The sequence below is a fragment of the Pteropus vampyrus genome, unplaced genomic scaffold (genome assembly GCF_000151845.1).
Source record: "Pteropus vampyrus isolate Shadow unplaced genomic scaffold, Pvam_2.0 Scaffold36, whole genome shotgun sequence".
NCBI lineage: Eukaryota > Metazoa > Chordata > Mammalia > Chiroptera > Pteropodidae > Pteropus > Pteropus vampyrus.
Genome location: NW_011888817.1, coordinates 7004756 through 7030228, shown reverse-complemented (window position 1 = coordinate 7030228; position 25473 = coordinate 7004756). Strand labels below are relative to the sequence as shown.

The following is a 25473-nucleotide window of genomic DNA, read 5'->3' as shown; positions in this document are numbered from 1 at the left end:
GGGTTTCCCAGGTTTATTGGGAGGGGCGAGCAGCACAGCCTTTGTAGCTAGGACATTTGGAATACTTTGGCTCAGTAGGGATGGAGGAGAAAACCCTCGTTTATGGATTGGGGTCCTTCCTACAGAGAGACAGCAAGCTTGACATGCCACTGGATTCTAGAAGGACATTCTGACTGGTCTGTTACCTTGGTAATCTGAGTTGTGGTGGTGCTGCTGGTGGTCTCAGATGTGATGGTCTGAGCTGTCAGCAAGACTCCTGGGTCCAAGTCCCCATTGCTGTCCTCAGTCTATGGAAGGGAAGGAAACACAACGTATTATGCCTTGCAGGAAGGCTTGTGAGCAAATGTTGCAAGACCCAGCTTTCCTCTTAGCTGTATTCTAAAGCAAAAACCTGATTCTCTTACAGTGATCTCTTAATTAATAAATAAATTGCCTGGCAACAAGGCTCCTTCTAAAAATGCTGAATGGATCCAGTTTCCCTCAGCACTGGGTCAGTGACAGCAGTGGATTAGAAAGAGCAGGCAGAGTATAAGCCATAGGTTTGACAAGAGTGACAATAACTACGCACACGTGTACAGCATCTTATAGTTCACAAATGGCTTTGTAACATTATCATTTTTGATGCTCACACAGCTCTGTGAAATAAATAGAAAGGGCAGATATTTACTAGCACTCTTGGGTAAGAAAACTCAGGCTCAGAGAAGATAAATGATTTGCCCAAGGACTCAAAACTAATGAGTGGCAATTGTCCTCTCTACAGATCTGGAGCTCTTTACCACCGCTCAAGGCAGGAAAGGTATAAACTCTTGGTTGGGTTCTGAATCATAAAGTGAACTTTCTAGAAAAGATTGAGAAAGGTCCTTACGGGAGCTTAAGGGGCCAAGGAACCTCTGGCTACCTTCTTTGAAGATGGAGATGGGAGACTGGAGCAAATGAGGGAGGAAATGTCCCTTTAAGGCAAAATAGAAGGGAATATCTATAATATTTCAATGACATTTCTGACAAAATTATTATTAAAATGGATTCTCATTATAGGAGGGGTTTAAAAGTATTTTAAATGCTGAGCTACACAGCTAATCTATATAGAGAACAAGAGTTAGGGCTACTTCTTGTTCCCCTGGAGCTCACCATATTATGACCAAAACAAACATACTATGATCAAGCTGAGTAATGACATTAGCAGAAAAGAAGAGAGATGGTTGGCAGGGGCCAAACTTAGCCTGATGAACGGTTATCAGTACCTGTTTGGGCCATTAACCTCAGAGCTGCTGATAACCCCATAGTCAAGATGGAAGAACAGCATGATGTAGGCTGCCTATGGCAACATGCTTTTCAGATAACAATGACCTAAAATGGCTGTTACAGGTATTGTATACCATCTCAGAGGGGGAGTTAGAGAATTGCAATGATTTTCACAAAGAACCTTGCAGCAAAAAATGTGTTAGGTTACTATCTTTCCCTGCTTCTTTATATAAGTCATTTGTATTGTAAGCAGAGGCCTCCAACCTTTTTTATGAGTAGGATTCCATTTCATTAAGGCAAAACTTTGAGATATTGGTGGTGGGTGGGTGGTGGTGGTGGTGGTGGTGGGAGGGTGGAAGGAGGAGAAGAGAATGTGGAAGGAGGAGAGGCCCTGCCTGGGTTCCCTTCTAGGTAGGAATCTAGGCAAAACAAAGAGAGGGAACGTGGTTGTGTCACCTAAGTCTTACGCACAAGCCACCCTCATACCAGATATATTATTACCTAGTTCGCTGAAACTTTCTTCAGCTCAGACCCACTTATTTACCTTAGATTCAGACTTAACTAATATTTACTGTACTCTTACTATATGCCAAGCCCATAATGCAACCGTTATCTCAATTACAATTCTCAATATCTGAACTAGGTCCTATGTTTGATTATGGATTTTTTATTTGTCAATTACAGTTGACATTCAGTATTATTTTCATTAGCTTCAGGTGTACAGCATACTGGTTAGACATTTATATAATTTACAGATCAGTCTAGTACCCACCTGACACCACACATAGTTATCACAACATGACTGACTATATTCCCTGTGCTGTGCTTCACATCGCCGTGAGTAGGTCCTGTTATTATGCTCACTGTACAGTTAAGAGAACTGAGGTCCAGAGAGGTTAAATAATTTGTCAAGTTTCTATAATTAGTGTCTAAACTAGGGCTTAGGGCAAGAAACTTCTTGTCCAAAGCCTCGGGTTTGGGTCCCAGCTCAAATAACTGGGCAAGTTATTCTGACTTTTCTGAGCTTTAGTTTTCTCATTTGTAACAGGCATTATTGTAGTATGTGCTCTGCCTCCATCAGAGCATTGTTTTGAAGCTCAAAAAAGATTATAGAAATAAAAGTACTTTATAAATTGTTATGAGAATATAAATTTGAATGCCAGGAGAGCTAAATCCTTTTAAAGAGCTACTTTGCTACTAAACCTGTGATTCTTTTTCTACCTTCCATCCATCTTTCTCCTTCCTTTCTGTCCCCAAAGAAGGTGGAAGATGGAAGAGATGTTGTTATGATTTCCAACTTATACTCTTCCCATATCAGGCTTCTTTTCTTTGACCCTCTTACCAATGTTTCCTCAAAATGGTTGTGCAGCTTTGACAGTTGCTTATAAAGTTAAACATCCATTTATCTTGTGACGCAGCAATTCCACTCTTAGGTGCTTAGCTCTTTCATCATAAGTGAAAACATATGTCCACAGAAAGACTTGAACATAAATGTTTTCATAAATGTTTATAGCAGTTTTATTCATATTTATCCCATTGGAATAAATTCAAATGTCCATCAAAAAATGAAAAGATACACAAACTATGGTATATTTGCAAAGCAGAATACTATTCAACAATTAAAAACAGTGAACTATGGATTCATGTAACATAGATGAATCTGAAAACCATCTTCAGACACAAAAGTGTACTACTATATACTTCTATTTATATGAAGTCCAAGAACAGGCAAAACTAAGCTATGGTGATAGGAATCAGAGCAGTAGCTGCCTGGAGCGGTAGGGATTGACTGGAAAAAAACTATAAAGAAAGCAGTAATGGAAATGTTCTGTATCCCAAATGTGTCTTGGTTACACAGGTATACACATTTGTCAAACCAATCAAACTGAACACTTAACATCTGTGCATTTCACTGTATGTAAATTTCACCTCAAGCACACATTTGCATACATATACACAAACAGTAAAACCCAATTCTGGCTCCCCATCTCCTGGGCTTGTCTGGCAAGACAATAAAAACAGAAGTAGAAATACTTATAGCAAATAAATAATAACAACAGCAAATAATTATCTGGGGCTTACTATGTATGTGCCAGGTACTTTTTTCTACATGTTATTTATACCATATTGCACTATACTTTACTTACCAATTTATCACGTAGATTACTCTCATCAGAAGTTTTGTTAATAGCTGCACGGAATTACCTTATTGGATATACCATAATTTATTTAACCTGTTCCCTAAAGAAGGACATTTAGGTTGTTTCAATGGTAATGACAACTTAAAGGGCTCCCTCTCATAAGCAAGTATTTCCTTCCTACATCCTCTGGCGAATAGTGTGCCCAATTTTAAAGTACTTTCCTATTCCTTCCTTTTCAGTCCCCTCAACTGCCAAGTCCTATTCATTCATTTCTATCTCTCTTGACACAGCTCTTTCTTCTCATTTCCTCAGGCTACACTTCAGTTCTTTACAAGCATCTCCCCAGACCTGCTCTAGTCATATTCCTGTCGCCAGGCATTTCCCTACTTTAATATATTCAGCACAAAGCTTTTGGAATCTCCTTCCAAAATTATTGCTTTTATTATGCCACTTTATCACCACTACTAAAAAACTTCAAGGAACTTCTCTCATTATTTACCAAACTCAAATTTCCATACTCTAGACCACACGAGAGAGAAGGGGAAGCATTCTCACATTAACCAAATGTCAAAGAATGCACCAAGCACTTTATAGACATCATTTCACTTAATCCTCCCCCAAATCTTTCAATAGAAGGTAGTATTATCCCCATTTTGCAGCTGAGGAAGCAGAGGCTTAGAGAAATTAACAATCTGTTTAGAGTTATCCAGTTAGCCATCCTGCAGGCCTCGGCTAAAATGTCACCTCCTCAGAGAGGATCTCCTGACTATTCTAGCCCCAAAGTGGGAAGCTTTCATGTAATCCGGTATTATTAAACTCTATTTTTTCTTAGTTTCTTTATAGTACTATTATTGTTTGAAATTTATACATTTATTTATGTGTTTTATTGCCTGTCTCTCTTGACTAGAATGTAAGTTCCAGAGTGTAGGACCTATGTCTCTACCTTGTACACTGCTTTGGCCTAACATATGAATACTCAAGAAATATTTGTTGCAGGAATGAAATAACATCTCAGTTTACAGAGGGAAAAGTTTTTCTTCTCTTTGACTTCTGTGGATTAAAAATAAAAAAGAGAGAAACAATTCAACATAAGCAACTCTAGCTCATTCAAATTACCAAAAATGAAGGAGAAATTTTATTAAAAGTAGGAGGTAAACAAAAATTTTAAATACTTAAATTCTTATATAAGTTTAAATTTAATTTAATTGTACTAAATTGATGATGATTATTACAGCTGTTATTTATTTATGTTTTCAGGCATGGTGCTCAAGTCGATTCCATATAGTACTGTATCTTATATAATCTTCACAACAAAATCATGAGATAGACACAGGTACTAACATCATGTAGGATGGAGGTCAGGGGTGGAATGGGGCATCAAGGATCAGAAATATTCCTTTACTTGCTTAAGTTAATTAATGGAGAAGACAGGATCTGAACTCAGGTTTGTTTGACAAAGCCCATGTTTTTAACCATTAAACTAGACTGCCTTCCCTAAGTGAATTGGGTAGATATAAGCAATCATATCCAAGATAAATAAAGTATTTTGGGACATCCCTAGATCACTTAGAAGTGATGTCTTCTAAAATGAACTGCCCCAGAAAAGCCTAGCATTATTTGCAGCAAATAATTAGAAACCCTGTGAAGAAAGGTTGTTTATTTCTAGTCTTTGGTTCTAGAACATCAAACTGTGTCCTACCTGAGCAGCCTCGTAAGTGATGGTCTTGGTCTCAGTGTGGACAATAGGAACGTCTTTGGTTGGGATTTCACTTTTCACAGCATTGGCAGTATCTGAGATGGTGACAGTCTGAGTCTTCACCAGGGGAGGCTGTGAAGCGGTAGAGAAACAGAGTTACCGGAATCTTCTGAAGGCTGTGATGAACTAATCTTCTGACATTGATTTGACCAAAGTGATAGCTCTAATCAAGCAAAGGTCTAGCTCAGTCTCTGCCTAAGATTTGGACACTATTCCAAAGTAGCCCTGACAAGGTATCAAATCATGAGGGATATTAAAGAACAGCATCACTGTAACCACTTTCATATGCTTAATGGAAGGCTATAAGATCAGACAATTATGACTGGTGATACCAAACACTTGGGACTGACCTTCAGAATTTGAATATAAAACTATTTTCTAAATAGCAGTCACTTTTGTTTGTCCTTGTGATTGTACCATTAAGAAAGCCAGCCACATTTCCTCCACAGCAGTGGCAATGAAATGCATTACCCTGGAATTCATTAACTTCTTTCAAATCAATGTCAGATATTCACTTTAGAGTTACTGAGAAGAAACAATATTTGGAAAACTGGAAAGAAAATAATCAGTTCTACCACCACCTGGTGATTAATCTCAGAATTTCAGAAGAATGAACATTAGTGGAATATCAAAGATTTTTTTGATTAAAGGTTCATTAGTTCACCTTTCCCCAAGACTATAAATCACCCTGAAAATACCATTTGATTGTGATAAAGTGGCCATCCACCTTAGCGTAGGAGATTAGTGCTTATGATCACGGAAGACCCTGTGAGTAGGGTCAGTGGAAGTGGTGGGCTGTACTCTGTGATTGCAATACATAAACAATTATTTGGGGCCTGAAATCTCATAATAAAATCAGTTACCCCTCTTAAGAGTATTTGAATTTTTTGAGTGTAGTCTCAAGACACCACAGAATCCTCATCACAAGAGTCTCACAAATTCGCCTCTTTACATAGCTCATAGTTGAGTAAGGAAAAGAGGAACACGCACCAGCTTCATAAACAGCTGGAGTTTACCCCCCAAGAGTCTTGTTAAGCCATCAGGGGAGAAAGCATTTCTAAGCCATAGAGTTAATTACTCTGCATAAATTTCTTTAAAATAATCAAGGGCTTCAATTTTATTGTGCGATTTTGAAAAAAAAAGCAGAGAGGATACTACCCTCATCACCACCATCGCCACCACCACTACCACCGCCACCACCATTACCATCACCTCCTCCTCCTCCTCCTCCTCCACAGAACAGATTCTGGCCCTCTCCCAAAGTGAATCATTAGACCTGCATCACTGAATCCGTTACTACCTGGAAACTTCGAATGAGGGTGGGGAACTGGTTACCCACAGGAGAGTCAAGAAATGATCCATTTTGCTTTCCAAGTGGCTCTCCTGGTGTAATATGTTCTTCACTACTCTCTGCCTTTTTTTCACCAAGTTGCAGCTGAGAGGAAGCTGGTGATACTGAGAACTTTAAGACACTGGCCTGTTCCTCCACTCCTATACATTCCTCACTTGGGCCTCTTGGCATTTCCTTAATATCAAGATAGCCAGCTGCTCCCTGCTCCTTCTCTTCTGTCTCCTTGCTGCTTATGGAGAGGGAGCCAAAGTCAAAGCTTTGCGGAGACTCCGACGGGGTGGTCATTTGACTCTTACTAGGAATTATTGAATGCTTGGGGCCCTCCCATTCAGAGTCAGGTTTGGCAGATGGCCCCTTTGTCACGGCAGCCATCTCCTCTGTGCGAATGCCATTTGTATTCTACAAATGAATAACACATACAAAAGTAAGAAGATTAGGAATAAGTGGGGAATATAGTGAACTTTGAGAATTAACAATGATTTTTAAGAGGCCTCGAAAATATTAATACTAATATACAAACAGTCAAAAAGAAGAACGATTGTTCACTAAACATCAGCAGCTTAAGCAGTTCCAACCTTGTTTTGGTCCTATTTCTAGAACTTTGTTAACCTGGGAAGTAATTTCGATGTTCCTCACCTAGTATCAAGCACTTTGTATTACTATGGACTTCCCTGTATAATACATACTCTTCATACTTAAAGGAGTTATTAAGTTGGGTTCCTAAATACCCAACTTATACTATACACAGGGCACAACATAATTTATGACTCAGTCAAAACATGTTCTTGAGCCTGATCAGGTTGAAAGCCATATGTCTCATATCTACAAGCCATATGTATCATAATACTAGCCATCATGGAGAAGCTAAAATCCAGATTTTGGTTGGCAGGGATATAGAAGTTGAGTACATCCAGCACAGAGTTAATCCAATTATTGCCATGAAATTAAATATAATATCAAAAATAGTGAAAATCTCTTTGTAAGCAATAAAAGTGACCCAGCAGCTGAGATGTATTTCTTTGCAGATGAATGATACAACATCTCCAGCCCCGAAGGAAAATAAATCCTGAAAATACAGAGTCCCTCCTGGGCTAAATGCCTCACATCACAGTAAAAACAGATCTAAAATAAGCACTTCCAAGAGAACATGGATGAGAAGATAACATGACAGTAGTTGGACGTATTTCTAAAGTTTAAAGAAAGGTGCTATAGGTGGAAAAAGACAAGGAATTTGCATAGGTAGGGAAAGGATATGAGCCATCTGAAAAATGAACACTCTAACAGAAGCCAAATGTCATGAAAAGTAACATCTACAAGCGCTCACCAGAAGGCTGTAAATACGCCACCTACGCCTGAAATTTTGGTGAGGTCAATTTACCATGTTACCTACCACATAGGAACTTAATAACGGAAAGGGACTCTTAAAAAGGTGTTCCTGGAGTAAATGATATATGCTTGGACCAGCTTACACATTTAAGTCCTTAAATCATGTTACATGTACGATATTTTAAAAAATCACTGCTGCTCCTTAGCTTGTAAACCAGCCTGCATTGTGATGAATATAAACCGGTGCTCTATTGAGGCAAGAAAAGATGCGGTGTACTCAAGAACTTCAGGCCAACTTCTCTTTTAAGCCATCTTGACATTGTCAGCAGCATCACAAAGCGGTACATGTTGAATTTAGATTAGGCAGGTCTTTCATTGACTGATTATGAATATTACTTAGGATATGAAAAATGGAATTGAGAAATGATGACAGAAACTGTCTCTGTTTGCAGATGTATCAGAAATATGTAAAATATTCATGCAAAGGGTATATGAATTTTCTCCTACTTAAAGTGAGAATAATAACTTGGTTTGACTCATAGGGTTCTGAAGGTCAAATACAATAGCATATATAAAAGCACTTTGTAAATTCTAATGTACCATATAGACTTACTTAATTTAATCAACATTATGTGAGTATAATATACTAGGGCTTGGGGGCCACTAGAATGAATTTGTTGTAATATTATTAATACACTGTACTTCCTTGGGTACTTATCATTTCTTTTGAGTTAGACAAGCTGTAATCGAGCTATCCAAAAATAGATCAGCTGGTAATAAACAAACAGGCTTTCTCACATTGCTGTATGCTAGATATAGCACTGTCAATGGCATATCCAAACCCATTCACAAGGAGAGGAATTTGACGGTTTCTCCACATGTATTTTTTCACAACCGAGAAGCCTGATTAGTAAACCAGAAAAATACCAAAGATAATCAATCCAGTAAAAGCCAATTTTGTACCAGTCTACTCAAGAGATAAGTGGTGGTCTGTCATCAAGAAACCACCACCTGGCCCAAAGTTGCCTACTGCTGAGTAAAATGAGATCAATCAATCATTTTTTTTTAAAGCAGGTACAGAGGAGACTAAAGGTAAAAGCTGTAGCCACAGCAATATCCATTCAAATATTTACTGATCATCTGTGTTAGTAATTGGAAATAAAAGGAAAATTGATAACAGTTGGGTTAAATGATTACCATTTATAGCATTCTCACATATGGTCAAATCAACCTCTCCAGTTGGCTCTGTTGTCCAGACCTCTTGGATAAGGCAGGCAATGACTTACTGGACATTCTCTCAGGCATATGGAACACTAATATGACCAACACTAAACCCATTTCTGCTGCTGCCTGGACCTGCCACCCCAACCTCCTCCATCATTTCTATTACATTGGTAAATGGCACCATCCAGTCTTCCATGCCAGAATCCTGAGAATCATCTTCAACGCCTTCCTTACGCTCATCCGCTACCACCCATAGATTATATCATCAAGTTATATTTATTCCACTTTAATATCTCCCTTATCTATCTGCTTTTCTTTTTTTATTTTTAAATACAGTTGACATTCAATATTATTTTTCATTAGTTTCAGGTATATAGCATAGTGATTGCACATTTATATAATTTACAAGTGATCCCCCCGATAAGTCTTCATCTGACACCATACATAGTTATTACAACATTACTGACTATATTCTCTATGCTGTACTTTATATCTCCGTATCTGCTTATTTCTATCTCCACATTTACTATCTTCATTCACTCTTAAAATGCCCCACCTATCTTACTACTAATGCCCTAGTTTTTCTTTCTTTCCTACCTTCTTTTTCCTCTCAAACCTTGAATACATCTCTATTTTGCTGCTACAGTGTTTTATTTCTAATGTGAAACATTGAAAATTCCATTTTTCAGCTTAAAATGCTTTAATGGTTCTTCATTGCTTTCTAGTTAAAGTCTGGACCCTTTAGTAAGACATAGAAAATACTTTAAAATATAACTTCTACTTCTCTCTCCAGCTTCACCTTGCTATACCTCCACACCAATCTTTCTCTCCATTAATTCAAAAATATCTGCAGTTCCTAGATCAGAGCATGCTTTCTTTTGTCTCCCTGCCTAAATATTGTCAATATTATTCCTTCCGCCTGGAAGTCCATGCTCAGCTTGTTTTAGTTCTTCCGGAAGTTTCCCCCTGGCTGCTTAAAGTATGTTTAGATACCATTCCTCTTTTGTTCCCATTGCACTCTGTCTGTCATTGGTTTAGTCTCTGTCTCTTCCATTAGACTGTGAGCTCCTTCGGGGATAAGCATTTACCATGTTACTTAGCTGTGTTACTATGTACTCTCTTGCACTGTTTTTTGGCACATAATAGATGTTCAGTAAAAACTTGCTGAAAGTGTACTAGGTGACTTGAGAACTGCTTTGCCTTGTGCCACTCAAAAACTGAAAAGGCATGTTTAGAAAGAACATAAAAAGTGGCCCACTTGACCAGACTCATTGTCTAGTCCAGTATTTTATTTCCTGTTATTAGGAAAATAAGAGGAAAACTAACATTATTACATGTTCACCATGTGCCAGGTGCTGTGCTAGTCACTTTAACATGTTTTTTCATTTAATTTTTCACAACCTCACTTTTAGGCAGTCACTATCCCTATTTTATAGCTGAACAAACCAAGAGGTTAAATAACAGAACTAGTAAGTGATGGAGAAAGGATTTAAACTCAAGTCAGTCTCTGATTCTAAAGCCCATTTCTTCCCATGGCAACAGAAAGTATTTCAAGTTGGACCAAAGGACGTGTCCTCCAAACCTGACTATACTTTTGAGAAGTACAAAGATTGTCCAAAGTCCTCTTAGCAGGGTCTGATTTTAGTGGCCAATACTATACTTTTAAATATAAGGAGAAGGCTGCAAAAGCCAGAAAAGATTGAGGCAAAAAGAAGATACATAATCTTTATGACATAAGACACCCCAAATTTGGCACATGATATCAGTGAGAAATTTTAACTGACAATGTTGTGCTTTTGGCTGTGACCATCAGCAAGGACCGATGAATTATGTAAGACTCTGAAAAACTGCATGTACCAAAATGGCCTGGAAACTTTAAAGAGAACTTCTCAAGGATACGAATAAATATATGACTGAGTATGAACCATCCACCATGACAGACAAAATTGAGACTTAATGTGATTCAAAGGTGTTAATTCAGATGTTGCTTATCCAGGCTGATAGGGGGTCTGTAAGAAGAAAGATGCTACAATAGAAAGACGAGGTGACTGTATAAAGTCCTACAAAGCTATCTAGTTGGTTTTAAGAATATGAGAAGAAAGAATGTTAGGCAAATATTTAACTGAGCAGGAACACTATTTGATTAAAAATTCTCAATTTTGCTTAAAGAGTCAATGGTTCCTGCTACATATTATAATTCAGTATTTTCTCTTGAGAGGAGAAACAAGGGATTTTTCCTAAAGGCTTTCTTTTGAAAACTATTTATTCAAAGGGATTATGGTGATTATGTCTCAGGATTATCAAACTCTGTGTACATATGTGCCTTGGTGAACTATAAATTACCTCTCCCTTGACTTAAAGATTCCAGATATCATTAAGAGGAGAATATGAGTATTTTATAGGTATTTTGCTGCCATTACATTAAATGCAATCCAGAGTACTTTTCAGGTTATTTTTGAAGGAAAAGATATGTGTATTCGAAGAGACTACTGAAAGAAGCACAATTATGCTTACTAAACTACTTATCCTATTAGCATTACGATGAAAATAAATTCTGAAAATCTTTCTAAAATTTGCTATATAAGAGCTGGGGTGTGTGTGCGTGTGTGTATTCCCCCCCACTTCCCCCCAGAGAGCCTATATAGAAACTTTCCCCATAAACATTTGCTCATTTGTTCCCTGCTTAGTGAAGAACAATTTTACCTTTGGGTAACAATACAAAAACAAATCCTTTCTCTGTTAAAAGGAATACAATAAGCTGCCATTGTCTCCTTTTTATCTTTCCATATATTCTAGAATATATTAAAATCCTAGGGAAGCAGATAAGGACCAAGTGAACAACAGCAGTATCACTACCATCCTTGTCATGTGATTTCAGGAAAGTATTTTCAGATGTTGGAATGAGGAAAGAATGTAAAAATGCTAACTTCAAAGACTAAACTCTCCTCTTGATAATATGCTACGTTTTATTTCTTATTCATTTAAAATTTTATTTCCAGTGTGTATAATTATACAAATGAAAAAGACCTTAAGGTACACTAAAATATCACTAGTGGTACGATTGTAAATAATTTGATTTCTTTGTGTTTTTCTGTACTTCCTAACCTTTCTAAAATAAATATGCATTACTTTTTAAATCAAAAATGTTATTAAGTTATATTTTATGCAAGCATTTTTATCTGGTTTCATAATGAAATGATCTGTAAAACCTGAAGAGTCTGGTAAACAATTTATGAAGGAAGTGCTGATAAATCCTTCATGTCTTCCAAGATTTTAGAAACAAAAATAAATCTTAAAAGTTTAGTTTCTTTTAGTTTACTTTTTAGTTTCTTAAAAGAATGGTAACAAATGTCAGTAACTGGTAAAGAATATAAGGGGAGAGAGGGAGCAATTGGGGGATCGTTGTATGAACTATATAGATGTCTAACCAATGTACCGTTTACTTGAAACTAATTAAATAAATTTATAAAATAAGAAAAAATCTTTTTTAAGGCAAATATAAGACTTTAATAATTTAGCAAGTGAATTTTGAAAGTCAAAGTCAAAGATGATGGACAATATATTTGGGTAGAAAAGAAACAGCTAAAATTTAAGGTGTAGCTTGATTAGGTTTTGTATAATGTTTTCTAATTTAGAGATGGCAGGGATATTCTTAGGAATGTGAATAAAAATATCGTGATTTAATTCCTTAGTAAATTTTTTTGTTAGATATCTCCCTCTAAACCAGTAAAGACACTCAAAGAAAATATCAGTCTTGACAAAGTCATGATAGCAACTGGGAATATAAAATATTAAAGACCCAAGTATCCCAAAACTTGATCTGAATAATAATTCTAGATTAGAAATGTATATTATAGATCAACAATATCATACATCACATCAGAATAATGTATATTTCTTTTTGGCTGAGTGCCCTGCACCTCAGGCTGAAAGATTTTGTTTTATTAAAATCAAGTATAAGACTTCAAAATAATTGACCAAATTCAATAAACAGTTCTGTAATTGCCATCTCAGCATAGAAACCACTACTAAATGAAAGAGGTTATCTAATCTCCAAGGTACTTAAATTTAGTTGAATGAAGCTATTGACAATGATATGTACAGATGGCAGTTAAATATGTTTACATAATAAACTCAGTGCCATGTGGTGGTTGTGGCAATGGTGGAACCTTGGGGAGAAGGCAACCTTTTATCAGAGCTGGTCTCTATGCTTAATTACAGTGTCTTGTTATTTTTGTGCATTCTCAAGTATTATAATGTTACACTAAGCACTGAAATAAACCAGTCAGCAATGTTATTGAGCCCACCACAAGCAAAATTAGACAGGTGACAGAAAAATTTTGAAAGAAGAAAACAGTCATGCCAATTATAAAGCTAAGTTCTTATGAGAGCCTTGGATTCAATTTGTTTAATTTTTAGTTTTCAAAAAAAAAAAACCCAACATATTCTATTCAATGTTCTCAAAGCTCTATCCTTAGAATTAACATGCTAAGGTGACCTTTTTAAAAATAAAATTGAATAGATTGAGAAGTAGGAAGCACAAATATGATTGCAAAAAGAATTTTCATAGTCCAATCAGACCAAAATACAAATTCTTTCACTAAACTGCACAAATACCCCGGCCTACCTCACTTTGCCAACACCACCCTTAAGGTTCTCAAATGCTCTATTCCAAAATAAGAGCTTCACATTTACATAAATATACTTAGGGGCTCAAGCACAGAATACCAAAAATACTTTCTTTGATGATGAATGAATAATTAATTATCAGAGTTACAAAATGTCATTTAGTTTGATGATGGTGTTTTTGGTTTGTTTGCTTTTGGATACCAATCTAATTTTCTTCTGACCTTGTGCTTGAAAGTTGATTTAATTAACAGAATTTAAACTGCTGATCTATCTAAATGGTCTCCAATAAGTATGAAAGGAAATGACTATTTTCTTCTAAAAAATGCAAATCTTTTTATTGAATGATTTTAATACCAGGAACCAGATTATCTCCAAGGCCAAACAAAAGACCTGAGACCTCTTGTCTCAACAGGCAAGCCCTCATTTCTCATGTCCATCTTCTAGTACCTACTGACTGAAAGAGATCCTACTTCAGGTTCTGGGGCACTCTGCATGACTCAGTCTGGGGGATTTAAAGCAAGATAAAGAGAGTCCAGCATAATAAGTCAATTCATTAGTAGCTTCAGGATCTGAGAGCCATTTTTAATACCCAGTTTTATTAAAAATTAGTGCCTCAGAAATTTCAAACTTCTCTTTAATAATCACTCTCTGTAACTTTCACATTTTCATTTGGGGACTAAGTGACTTAGGAGATAGCTGTGGCATAATAGAATGTCAATGGACTGAAACATCGAAGACCTAGATTCTAGCTTCACTTCTCTCATTTAAGAGCTACTCGCTTTGGGGCAGGTCTCTGAATCTCTCTGAGACTCAATTTTATCATTTAAAGCAAGAACATCACTGTCAACCTGATATAGCCATTGTAAGGGTCGTGTGGAGTGTTAAAGTGAAGTACTAGGCAAATACTAAATATTACTTGCTCTTGTACTATATTTCTTAAAATATTATTTTTTTTTTGCAAAGAAACATGAATCAGGGCAATAAAAACATCTAGTCCCTATGTGGAAGTAAGTGTTTCTTGAATACCCAACGTGGGCCAAACCTATGGATTAACTAAAGCTGGACTTCCTTTCGGCTTTCTTGGCCAGGTTCTCATTTTATTTTAGAGAACATCACCAGGCAGAATTTTGAAGAAAGAAATTTGATAGAAGAATTAAAATAGGTACACTATGGAGATATTTAATAAACATTCCTGAACCAAGATCCTCAGGAAGAACACTATGGTAGGCAGTTTTTAATAGTTTTGCAATATATACTGCCTGTTAAAGAAAACAGGAAGAAAATTTCCGATTTGTCACAAAATTTACAACCATTTTAAAGCTTAATAGACTTACTGCTGTTTCTAAGTCCAGAGCATATTTTCATGTTACTACTCACAGATTTTGCTTCCTGAAATTACTAAATTTTGCATAAAAGAGAGTCAGAGATTGAGCATACTACCTCTGTCGTCACTTTACACAACGGAACCCTAAATGTACCATATCTATTAAACTACAACTGATTTTCATATTCTCTTCATTCTATTTTGCTATTCCATCAAGTAAACAGAGTTAGGACTCGCCTTGTAAATACTGCTTAATGATATGATCAGCTCCACAATGTCATCATCATCTTTGCAATGACTCTGGCCTGATGAAATGCAAATACCTCAGAGAAAGTTAAATATATTTTTATCAGTGTCTCTGTACCACAGAAAAACGGGGTTTGGGGATTCATTAGATTTCTTAATAAAATATGTATAACTAAAAAAATTATTTTAAATAAAAAAAATAAGTTTTGATAAGAAAAAGTGAGCAGAAGGTGGCAGTGGGGTTGGGGAGTAGGGGTGTGCACAGACACACACACACACCCACAGAGCACATTACCCTTGTTCTGCAAACCCAGTAAGAAATGCTCTGCACTGCAAATGCCCACAAAACCAGCAGGAATCGAGGTTATCTTGCTAAGCACAGAAGGAAGATACCCAGCAGAAGAGTCCAGCTTCTGGTTCTTAACTAAAGTAAACAATAAATATTACAGTCACTTAAATTATTAACAATGTATTTAAATAATACCCCCAAATGGTCTGCAACATGCAAACTAAAAAAAATGTACAATCCAATCCTGATAAGATCAGTTAATTGCGAGTGCTTTGTTTCTTCTACATCCTTCTCTTTAACAAAATAAGGCAAGTTTATGTCGCAGCAAAGAATGGCTATAAATGCCTTGGAAGAAAGCTCTAAAAAACAAAACTTAGGTCATATTTGTAATCTTGTTCCTATTTTGAAAACTTAATAGTATCAGTGTTTCCTTTTCTTGTATGATAATCACTAGGGACATTAACCTGGTGATTTTTTTTAATTTAAGTTAAAACAAATGCTTTTGAATGGGCACTTGCAATAAAAGATAAATCAGATGTGGTAATGGCTTCTTTTGTAAAATCCACGTGTAAACAGCACATAAAGATGACAAGTCAAGCAGCAGTAGCCAATTCTTCAGCCAAAAAAGGAAAGAAATGAAGAACAAAAATTACCAAAAAGAAAAACATCCCTTGGCCCCCTGCCCCCAAAAGCCTCATAAATAATAGTTTTAGTACACTTTTGGTGGAAAACTTAGGCCAACTGGTGGTTTAAAAGGACATTAGAATCACAAATACTCAAAATGGGGATAAACTAACAACAGAGTAATCATGCGGCCAGCAGAAGATGGTTTAAAAATTCTGTCTTTCCTCTCTAGTGTGATGCTCTTTATCATGCAATACATTTCTCTTCATTCTAAGCTTTCTCTCTTGGCTATACCCTCCTCTACTTTTTTTTTTTTAAATAAAGTTTGTATGCTATTGGTCTCTAGCTAGAAATACATCCTTATAGAGCTCAAGAGCTTCTTCTCCATGAAACTTGAATCATTTTCATGGTCCATTGCTATTCTATGGCATATAAAGATTACATCTGGATAAAGGAACTTATTTAGGAAGATGTTGGCCTTAATTAAATCACAGTTAGTAAAATTGCTTATTATAGGAAAGTCACTTCATAATGTAGCCTTTAACAAAATCCAGCAAATGAAATTTGCCAGTGACAATTATAATTTCTTAAATTTATAATTTCTTAAATAGTGCTGTTATTAGATTATCCCCAGAATATGTGAATGTAAAAGCGAACAGCTTCAAAATCAGTGCCTGATGCAAAATTTTAACTATTAAGTAATAGAAAATTTTGCCTTAATACTGCACTCACCAGTAAGGACTCCACAGATCAAATGAGTGTTCTCAGACTTGAATAAAGCTATAGAAGTCAAAGTGATTGAGCAAATATTAAAGGTTATACTAAACATATCTAGGAGACCAGAAGCCTTTGGTTGGTCAATTTTATTTCATTATACTAAGAAGGGTTGAGGTGGAGAGATGAAGACAGAGAGGAAGGGCTATAACCAGTACAAAAAACTCTGATCATTTAGTATAGAACACAATTAAATATATTTGGCAGGATTTCTCAGAAGTCCCAATTCCAAAAATGATTAAAGCCATAATAAGCATTTAAGAAAAATATTATGCCCTGATTTGATATCTAGAATATAGCATCGTGATTCCACAGAATTAAATACAACAAAACTATTATTAGTTTTATAATAGTTTTAAAACTATTATAACTAGCTATGGCTTCTCCTCCTGAAAAATTCTATAATAATGAAAATGGCTTCCCATGTTAACATTTTCAACAAATTCCTAAAAGGAATGTGGCTTTGGAGAAACACTACACAATTTTTATATTACTTAGACATGGCCACAGGTATATACTTTGAGCTCATAAACAGACCACTTCAAAATGTAGAGTGTTGGTTTTAAGTAATCACCTGGATAGTACAATAGAATCTAGAATTATGAGAGTAAGATAAGTTTACCCAAGTGAGGTAAGAGATCAAGTAGAATACTTTGATTAATTCCACATTATATGAGCAAGCTCTCCTTACACCCACAAATCCACACCCACTCCATTCTTCACTCTTCAGTATGATCAGAGTGGCAGTATTGGATGGTTAATAACTACTAATTTGTAGAGTGCTTACAAAAAACAATCAAAAGACAAATTTAGCATATTAAAAATGCTTCTAACAGATGTGACAATTACATTGTTAGAGTGACTGATTAAGTTGATTAGAAAAAAAGTTATTTTTAAAACTTGGTATAAATAAGTCAAATAAGTTCCAAGCTGATTTAAAATATTAATATTCTGAGAACTGAACACATGCCAATAGGTTTTCTCTGTTTTAGGACTGAGCAAAAGACAATTACTGGGCCATAGAGAAGAGTAAAAATATGGAAAAACAGGAGAACTTTTTTAGAAAGACTGGCTGACAGTATATCTTGATCATCCACTGAAGCAGATGTTTTTCTTTTCTTTTTCTTTTTAATTTGTAGTGGGTCTGTCTATGTATAGCACTATTGGCTCCTATTTCTGGTTGACTAGTATTAACCAGAAACAGATTTGCAATAAGATTTATTCATGGTAAATTTACATATTAACAGAGCAAATAAAGAAAAATATCGAAGAATCTGTTCCAAAAGTGAAGTTCTTAGCAGATTTCTTTAGGCTTAAATATCCTGCTGACCTGCTAAACAGATAAACAATTTATTCAACCAAGTATCATAGCTAAAAAATCCTGGACCAGGGAACTGAAAGGAACATAGGCTTAGAGATTGATTAGAAAGCACCTCCCAAAGCTGATTACAGACAGAAGAATCCTTCAGAACACAACCATGTCAACTAGGGAGCAAAGACACTTACGAAAGAACATAACTTAATTTTAGTCTGACTTATTGGTAAATACTGCCCAATTAGGCCCTAAATTGGAGAATTCCTCTCAGAGAAATCTCTTTATTTTGAAAGAAGAACCCTTCTAAAATGTTTTCTTTAGATATCCAAATTTACATTTATACAACTGCTTAAAACACTAAGCTCAGAGTGAAAGTCATTTCACTTTCTTTACCATGTTTGTTAGATAGCTCTAAAACTTGGTTAAAGAGAAAGTGAATTTGAGAATTAGAGGTAGACCCTTAAAAAACAAAACAAAACAAAACAAAGGAGTTAGCCGGATTCATCAATGATTATGTTAAAAACACAATTAACGTGGAACAGTTTGAAAAACTGAGAAAGGCGGAGGTGCTGTGGTGGTTACAGATATTCTAGATTACAGTTCAGGTGTTCCCTGACTGCCAGTAAATGGAAACAATTGCCTGTCCTTTGTTTTCCATTTCTAATCATAAACAAGATAAAAAAAAATACTTCAACATTGAATGAAGATGGTAAGATTGCAACTATAGCTCTTCAAAAACAGTACAAAGGCAGAAAATGCAATTAATCAGTTCTCTGGTTCTCTGGACCTATATCAAGGGTCAGCAAATGACAACCAGCAGGCCAAAACCAGCCTTCTTGTTTTTGTACGGCTGTGAGCTAAGAATAGTTTTATAATTTTACATGGTTGGAAAAAAACAGAATAACATTTAGTGGCACATAAAAATTATGTAAAATTCAAATTTCAGTGTCCACAAGTAAAGTTTGTTTGGAATACATTTATGTTCATTTGTTTACTTATTGTCTATGCTGGTTTCACTATACAATGGCAAAGCTGAATAACTATGACAGAGACTATATGACCCGCAAAGCCTAAAATACTTATTATCTGGGCCTTTACAGAAAAAGTTTGCCAACCTCTGACCTATTTGATATATAAAACTCTTGATATCACAAGAGTTTGATACATTTAGTGTTTTTATGTCATGTAAAACCCATATCAAACTGCTTCTGCAATGGAACTTAGGTAAACATAAATTGTCAAATAACTGGTTCTCTTTATGATACCACACCCCAAGATGAATTTATATATACAGACAAGCACCCCAGTCTCAATAATCCATTTTATAGTGAAAACAGTTATTACCTGTGGTAAATGGATAAGAGCTTTTAACTGAACCAAATTACAAGAGTGTTTGACACCTATCATAGATGGATACATAGATTCTTTGAATAAACCAGGGACCATACTACAGGTAACGAGAAAGAGTGGCTGCTGGGTCATATATGGCTTTTTGGGCTACCCGCATATACTGACTGGGCATATGGGGATTACTCTGGCATACATTTGTGTCCCGATATAAGAGATTATAAGTGAAAAGTTAAGAGTTTATCCATTATCATCTGTCTAATCATTTAATTCAATTTAGTAATTATTATTATATATCTGAGATATAGAGGTGACAGACTAGCAAACAGAGCTGAATAAAACAAGGCCTCTCACCTTTGAGAATCTCACAGTTTTGAGGAGACAGGTACAAACTAAAAGAGATGGATTAACGACATTTCAAATTTTTAATATTTTTTTCTAGTGGGGGTCTAAATCATAGTCAGAATGTTGGAATGTTTCCATAATTTTATCATATCACACTGGTATAAATCAAATCACTTGGGGGTGCTGAAGTATGTAAAGGTTAATCAGACTGTCAGAGATGGCAAGCAAACTTAGAATGCAGGCTCTGGTGGTATGCTTCTTCAAAATATAATAATGATACTATCTTGTCAACAGATTCTGGGCTATAGGAGGTTCCCAAAGCTACAAAACTATCCCACCCCCATTCTTTAATCTAAAAAATAATATCCCAAGTGCCTCTGTTATCTATGATGAAGCTGAAATTTCCAGGAATTTGAAAATGTTCTTTTTGAGAGGACAAGTCAATGGGTAGGGACATAAAGCTAAATGAACCATAGGGAAGAAAATATGGGCAAGAGAACCAGAAAAAAAAAGAGCTCATAAAACAAGGAAAGCTAGAAAAAGAAAGGAAGAGAGCAGGAGGATAACATGCTAGGAGAAAAACTGGGACAGATCTGGAAAGTTATCTGAATGCAAGGACTGTGACTAATTCTAACACGAGGGTTACGTTTAACTATGCAAAAAGCTTATAATATAGGAGATAGAAAAATTCTTCAGAATGCCTACATTCAAGACCAAGATGTGAAAGGTCTAAAGAAATAGATTTTGACTTAATATAAGAATGACTTAGATACATACAAAAGCCATATGTCCAAAGATGTAATGTGCTATATCTTGGGAGATATTTAATCACAAGCTGGGAGACCACCTAGCCTCTAAATCTCTAAACGATATTGTACAGAAGAGCTGAGCATTGTAAGGGGATTTTGGATCCTAAAATTCTGATAATGCTGCCTCTTTGCAACCCTGCAATTCAGTGGGCAATGAATAAATGAATGTATAGCAGTAACCATGTTTTTCCCTTAATTTTTATCCTCTATGTTTTGTTGATAGGATCCCGTATACATGGAATACTCTTCTTTAAAGAGACAGTAGAGGAGAAAAGGAGACTAAACTACATCCTTTATTGATTTGGGGAGACTTGAAGAGATAGTTGAGACTCTATGCCTCCTACCCCTTTAATCTTTGAAATGTTAGATTTATTCTATTATTTACTCCCAAACAGAATTCTGAATATTATAAAGGGGAGGGCTGCCCGCTAGGATATCAATCACAAAAGATTAGAAAAGTATTCCTAAAGCAAACATTTCCTTAACAATCTGTCATCTATACATTTAGTTATGCTATTACTAAAGCTTTTTAGCTTTTAGTAATTTTTCGACCTATGGGAGTAATAAACTATTTTCTCTTTTTGTCTTTCAAGTTCTAAAATGATAGGAATTTCATTTACAAAATGAAATACTCCACGAATTTGTGATTGTTGATCACAGCCATCCCTCTTCCTCTTCCAGCCTAACTTTATATGGCTTCTTTGCTTTAGTAACCATACCTTCTTGATTATTTCAGGTACCCATTCCTAGGGCTGCACCAATGAGTTTCTTTTTGCATCATGGTCTATTGCAATAAAAAGGAGATCCTAAGGCATGAGGGGTTTAACAGCCACAGAAATTAGAGCAGACTTATTGAAACTATCCACTACAGTGTAGAGGAAGCAGATAGTTATCTCACATGCCATGCATAATAGAGAATAAGAATGAGTTGTAATTTTGGTACTAGAAATGGAGACAAACAACAGCAGTAGTTTGAGTGCAACAGAAAAGGGAAAATTTCTATTTATAATAGAAACAACATAATAGTCTTTCTTGATGTGGTAGAGAATGCTGTAAAGAAGTTTGGGATTTTATAATTCCTAAGAAGCAGAATAAAAGGGAAGGAAACACTGTAGAGGAGTTCTGTATATCTTTACTATACTCAATACCATTAGCATAAAAAAAAGCAACAATGAAAATGTGTCTCATATTATTTTTGAATTTTCTGTCTTCCTTTGGAAAATATGTGATTACTGGGTAAAGCCCAAATATAAATTTTGATTGGTACTGCCTTCTAAAAAATAACCAAACCTCTAATGCCTAGTATGTCCTATATTCTTATCTGTAGGAAGTATTACAGAAGTGATTTAGGAATGTAAGAGAAAGTGAATTGGCTTATATCCACAGAAATTTCAGAGCAAAATTTACGATAGTATTTAATAGAAAGAAATATACTAGGCTCTAGGATGACAACTGGAAATCTAATCCACAGATTAACCCAGTCTAACCTTAGTCAACAGTCAATATCTTCTTCCTTCAAAATTTTTACCAAAAATTGTAAATAAGAAGTAAAACTGATCCATGGAAAGTGAATATCCTTCATATTCAAAGTATTACCATAAGAAAATGGCTAAAAGATAGGTTCCAAATATTAATGCTGGCTTTATTTTCAAGTATGGACCATACTATACCATGTGGATAAGATGAATTGCTTAAGAATATAATGAATTTGGAAAGACATTTTTAAATTTAGTAGTTTTAAATGCTTGTTCAAATACCAATAAGGAGTAAATGGAAATAAGTGGGAGATTTAATTGCTTACTTTCATATAAAAATTATGAGAAGTTAATGTGTGTTTGTTTTTTAGTTTCCATCTTCCCAGTCTCCAAAAGACCAAGAATCAAATGATAACCAGAGCTTCTCATTCCTGGAACATGGTACAGATTCGTTCTCATGAGGTAGGTTTGTCTCTATGTTACTAAGTAAAAATCTGGGCACCAGGCAAGTTAAATGAATTTCTCAGAGTCATCCTAGAAATGATTAATAGTAAAACCAAGGAAAAAATCCAAGACTTTTTAACAGTCTGTATTAATAATTAGTCCAAATTGTTTTTTACTTATCAACCTGCCATTAAGAAACTGAATCAGCGTAAAACCAATACACAGTTATTTGGATCTGTCTCTGGTATTGAGAATGGAGTGAGGTGTGAGAAGGAAACCAAGACCACTTACAGCTTTATGTTACAAATATTGGCAGTATTAACTTTAGGTAATACAAGGCTGTAATGTCCAGTATTTTTCCTCTGATAACTGTGATGGACATATCTTTTGAGTCTGTACTGGCCAGCTTAGTCAAATACAAGGCTTGGCTCTTCTCATCAGACCATTAGTAAGGATCTCTGAGGACTCCTGCTGCACTTCAGAAAACTGAAAACTACTGTCGACTTACTATACTAGACTTCTAATGGACTAGGAATAACTCCAATACAAAGGGAAACCACATTCAAGGTAAAGTTTACAGTAATAATAAAAAGCTGTGTACAGGGATGAAAACTATATTCTGAAACAGTTACAAAAATACCAATGAAATTCTAAGATTATTCCCTTTTAGTTCCTTGAAAAAAAGAATCTAACCAATGCTCTATAGTTTTGTTTGTTATTTCATAAGGAAAACTCTTATATCTATTTCACAGATAAAGGGGAGCTTATGATGATCACTTCCTGTGTTAGAGAATAGCTTTGCAATATTTATGGTTGACTTGAGGTCTCTTTTTTCTTATGAGTGAATCAATAAATATGATTAATTACAAAATATTCGCTGTAAACAGACACAGCTTGTGATATGAAAGATGTACACTCATACTAGATTTTTAAATTTAACCTACCCTTGCTTCTTTTCCCATTTTGGGAGAAAGCCTATTATGACAGAATAGCAGTTTCAGGAATACCAGGAAATTATTTCTACTTGTCTACAGAGACAATAAAAAAAATAATAGTGGATGTTAAAGGATAAAAATTCTTGGTTTTACTTTTCTCTCTCTCTCTTTTTTGATATAAAAAGCCATCATCTTAAAAACAAAAAGTCTTGTTTAGACGTTTTATCAACTGAAAAGCATTGAGAAGTAAAACAAAGTACAATAATCTCAATTTGATAAATCTATGAACTCAGATTTCAAAACAAATATTTGAGACAACATTAACCAAATCATCCATATTGGTACATTTGAGTGCCATAAAAAGCAAGCTACATGCAAGACTTCATTAATACTGAGGTAAAAAGTAACAGGTTAGGCATCTGAGTTGTGTTGTGAAGAGAGAGCACGCTCATATTACTTCAGGAAAGCCTTAAAAATCAACATGCAAACAGAGGACATATACTTGTCACAATAGAATATTAGCTCACAAGGCCATCGATTAAAAACAATTGATTTTAACACAAATGTGAGAATAAACATGTCTAAAGTCTATTAGGAAGACAAAATATATTGATATATATTTTACGCTTACCATAAAGGCTAAATATTGCTTCTAGCCATATAATTACATAAAGAACACAGTATTTTAATTCAGAGAAGGGTATGCTTACATACAGATTTTGAATAAATCTGTATTCCAGGACTTGTAAAGATGGGTAGTCTGGGAAATTCGGCCTTGGCTGGAGGCTAAGGGGCACCAGCACCATTTTCCTTAAACCATCAACATCCTACTTGTGAAAGATGGCATTTAACCTTTGCAAATCTCTTCTATACACCAGGCAGGATAAAATTGTTTGTCCCTGTATATATCAGAAACATACATAAGAAGGCCACGGAAGTCAAAAGCCTTTTCCAAAAAAAGGCCTTTGTATATACTGGTTTGGTACCTCAAGAAAAGGAGTGGTTTTGGATTCATAGATTAAAATGTATCATTTTAAGGCTTTTGAAAGGTTAGCAAATTGAAATTTTTTCTTAAACAACAGAACCCATGCCACATAAATGACTACAGAAGATAAGGGAAATATTCTATCAAATGTTTCTACAGAGTATCCTGCTTTGTGTGAAACATTGGAGAGGAGGATACAGCAACAATAAACAATAAGAACATGCAGGTAAGAGTTAAAGCTTTGGGGGAAAGTATGAACCTGCCATATGCTTAAATTTGATTTGTCTAAACCATTCCTACTCCTTTGTACCCATGATACATATTCTACAAAGAGTAACATTTTATTGACAGAAAAATGATCACAAGATCTCCCCTAGGACAGTGAACTATCAAGATCAAAGCGTATCATACAGGAGATAACATAGTAGAAGCCAACAACAAAAGTTCAATGGTTTTGGTCTTGACATTTCAGATGAGCACCCTGTTTTCTGATCACAGAAAGACCAACCACCAAACAGCCAATGCAAGAACCACGAGAAAAGACATCATGAAAGGAATACGAGGAGATGGAAAAGTACTAGAGTAGAGGTGGCACTTTTTGAAAGACTTGTGATCCTCAGGGATTGGAATAGAAACCTTGGGAAGAATTTCTTCATTTTCTTGCTGGGGCAAGGCTCTTTCAGTAGATCTCTCTTGCTTTTTAATTTTCTCTTCATCCTGCACTAACAGAGCACGTTCCTGTGTCTGCTTTCACGGTAGAAGATCAAGAAAGACAGAGAAAGATGAACAAAATGACAGATGAAAAATGCTCAAAAATGATACTTGGGGATGTGCAAAGGATTTGGGATGATCTTTTGGACACTATTTTGCTTTACTTTGGCAATTTATCCCG

The 25473-nt window shown here is 35.5% G+C and overlaps 1 protein-coding gene across 23 annotated transcripts in view; it reads right to left on the bottom strand.

Annotated features, from left to right (window-relative positions):
- The window catches only part of EPB41 (erythrocyte membrane protein band 4.1), a 159614-nt gene that overhangs the window by 7057 nt on the left and 127084 nt on the right, over positions 1 to 25473 (bottom strand). For 13 of the 23 annotated variants that reach the window (XM_023529240.1, XM_011357771.2, XM_023529242.1 and 10 more), the window contains 3 exons: positions 6440 to 6889; positions 5083 to 5211; positions 186 to 287 (listed from right to left, as the gene is read on the bottom strand). In XM_023529240.1, coding sequence (XP_023385008.1) covers positions 186 to 287; positions 5083 to 5211; positions 6440 to 6889 — 681 coding nt within the window. Of the gene's footprint in view, positions 1 to 185; positions 288 to 5082; positions 5212 to 6439; positions 6890 to 25217; positions 25326 to 25473 lie in introns of all 23 variants that reach the window. The other 10 variants (XM_011357772.2, XM_011357775.2, XM_023529235.1 and 7 more) reach the window with 3 other exon arrangements.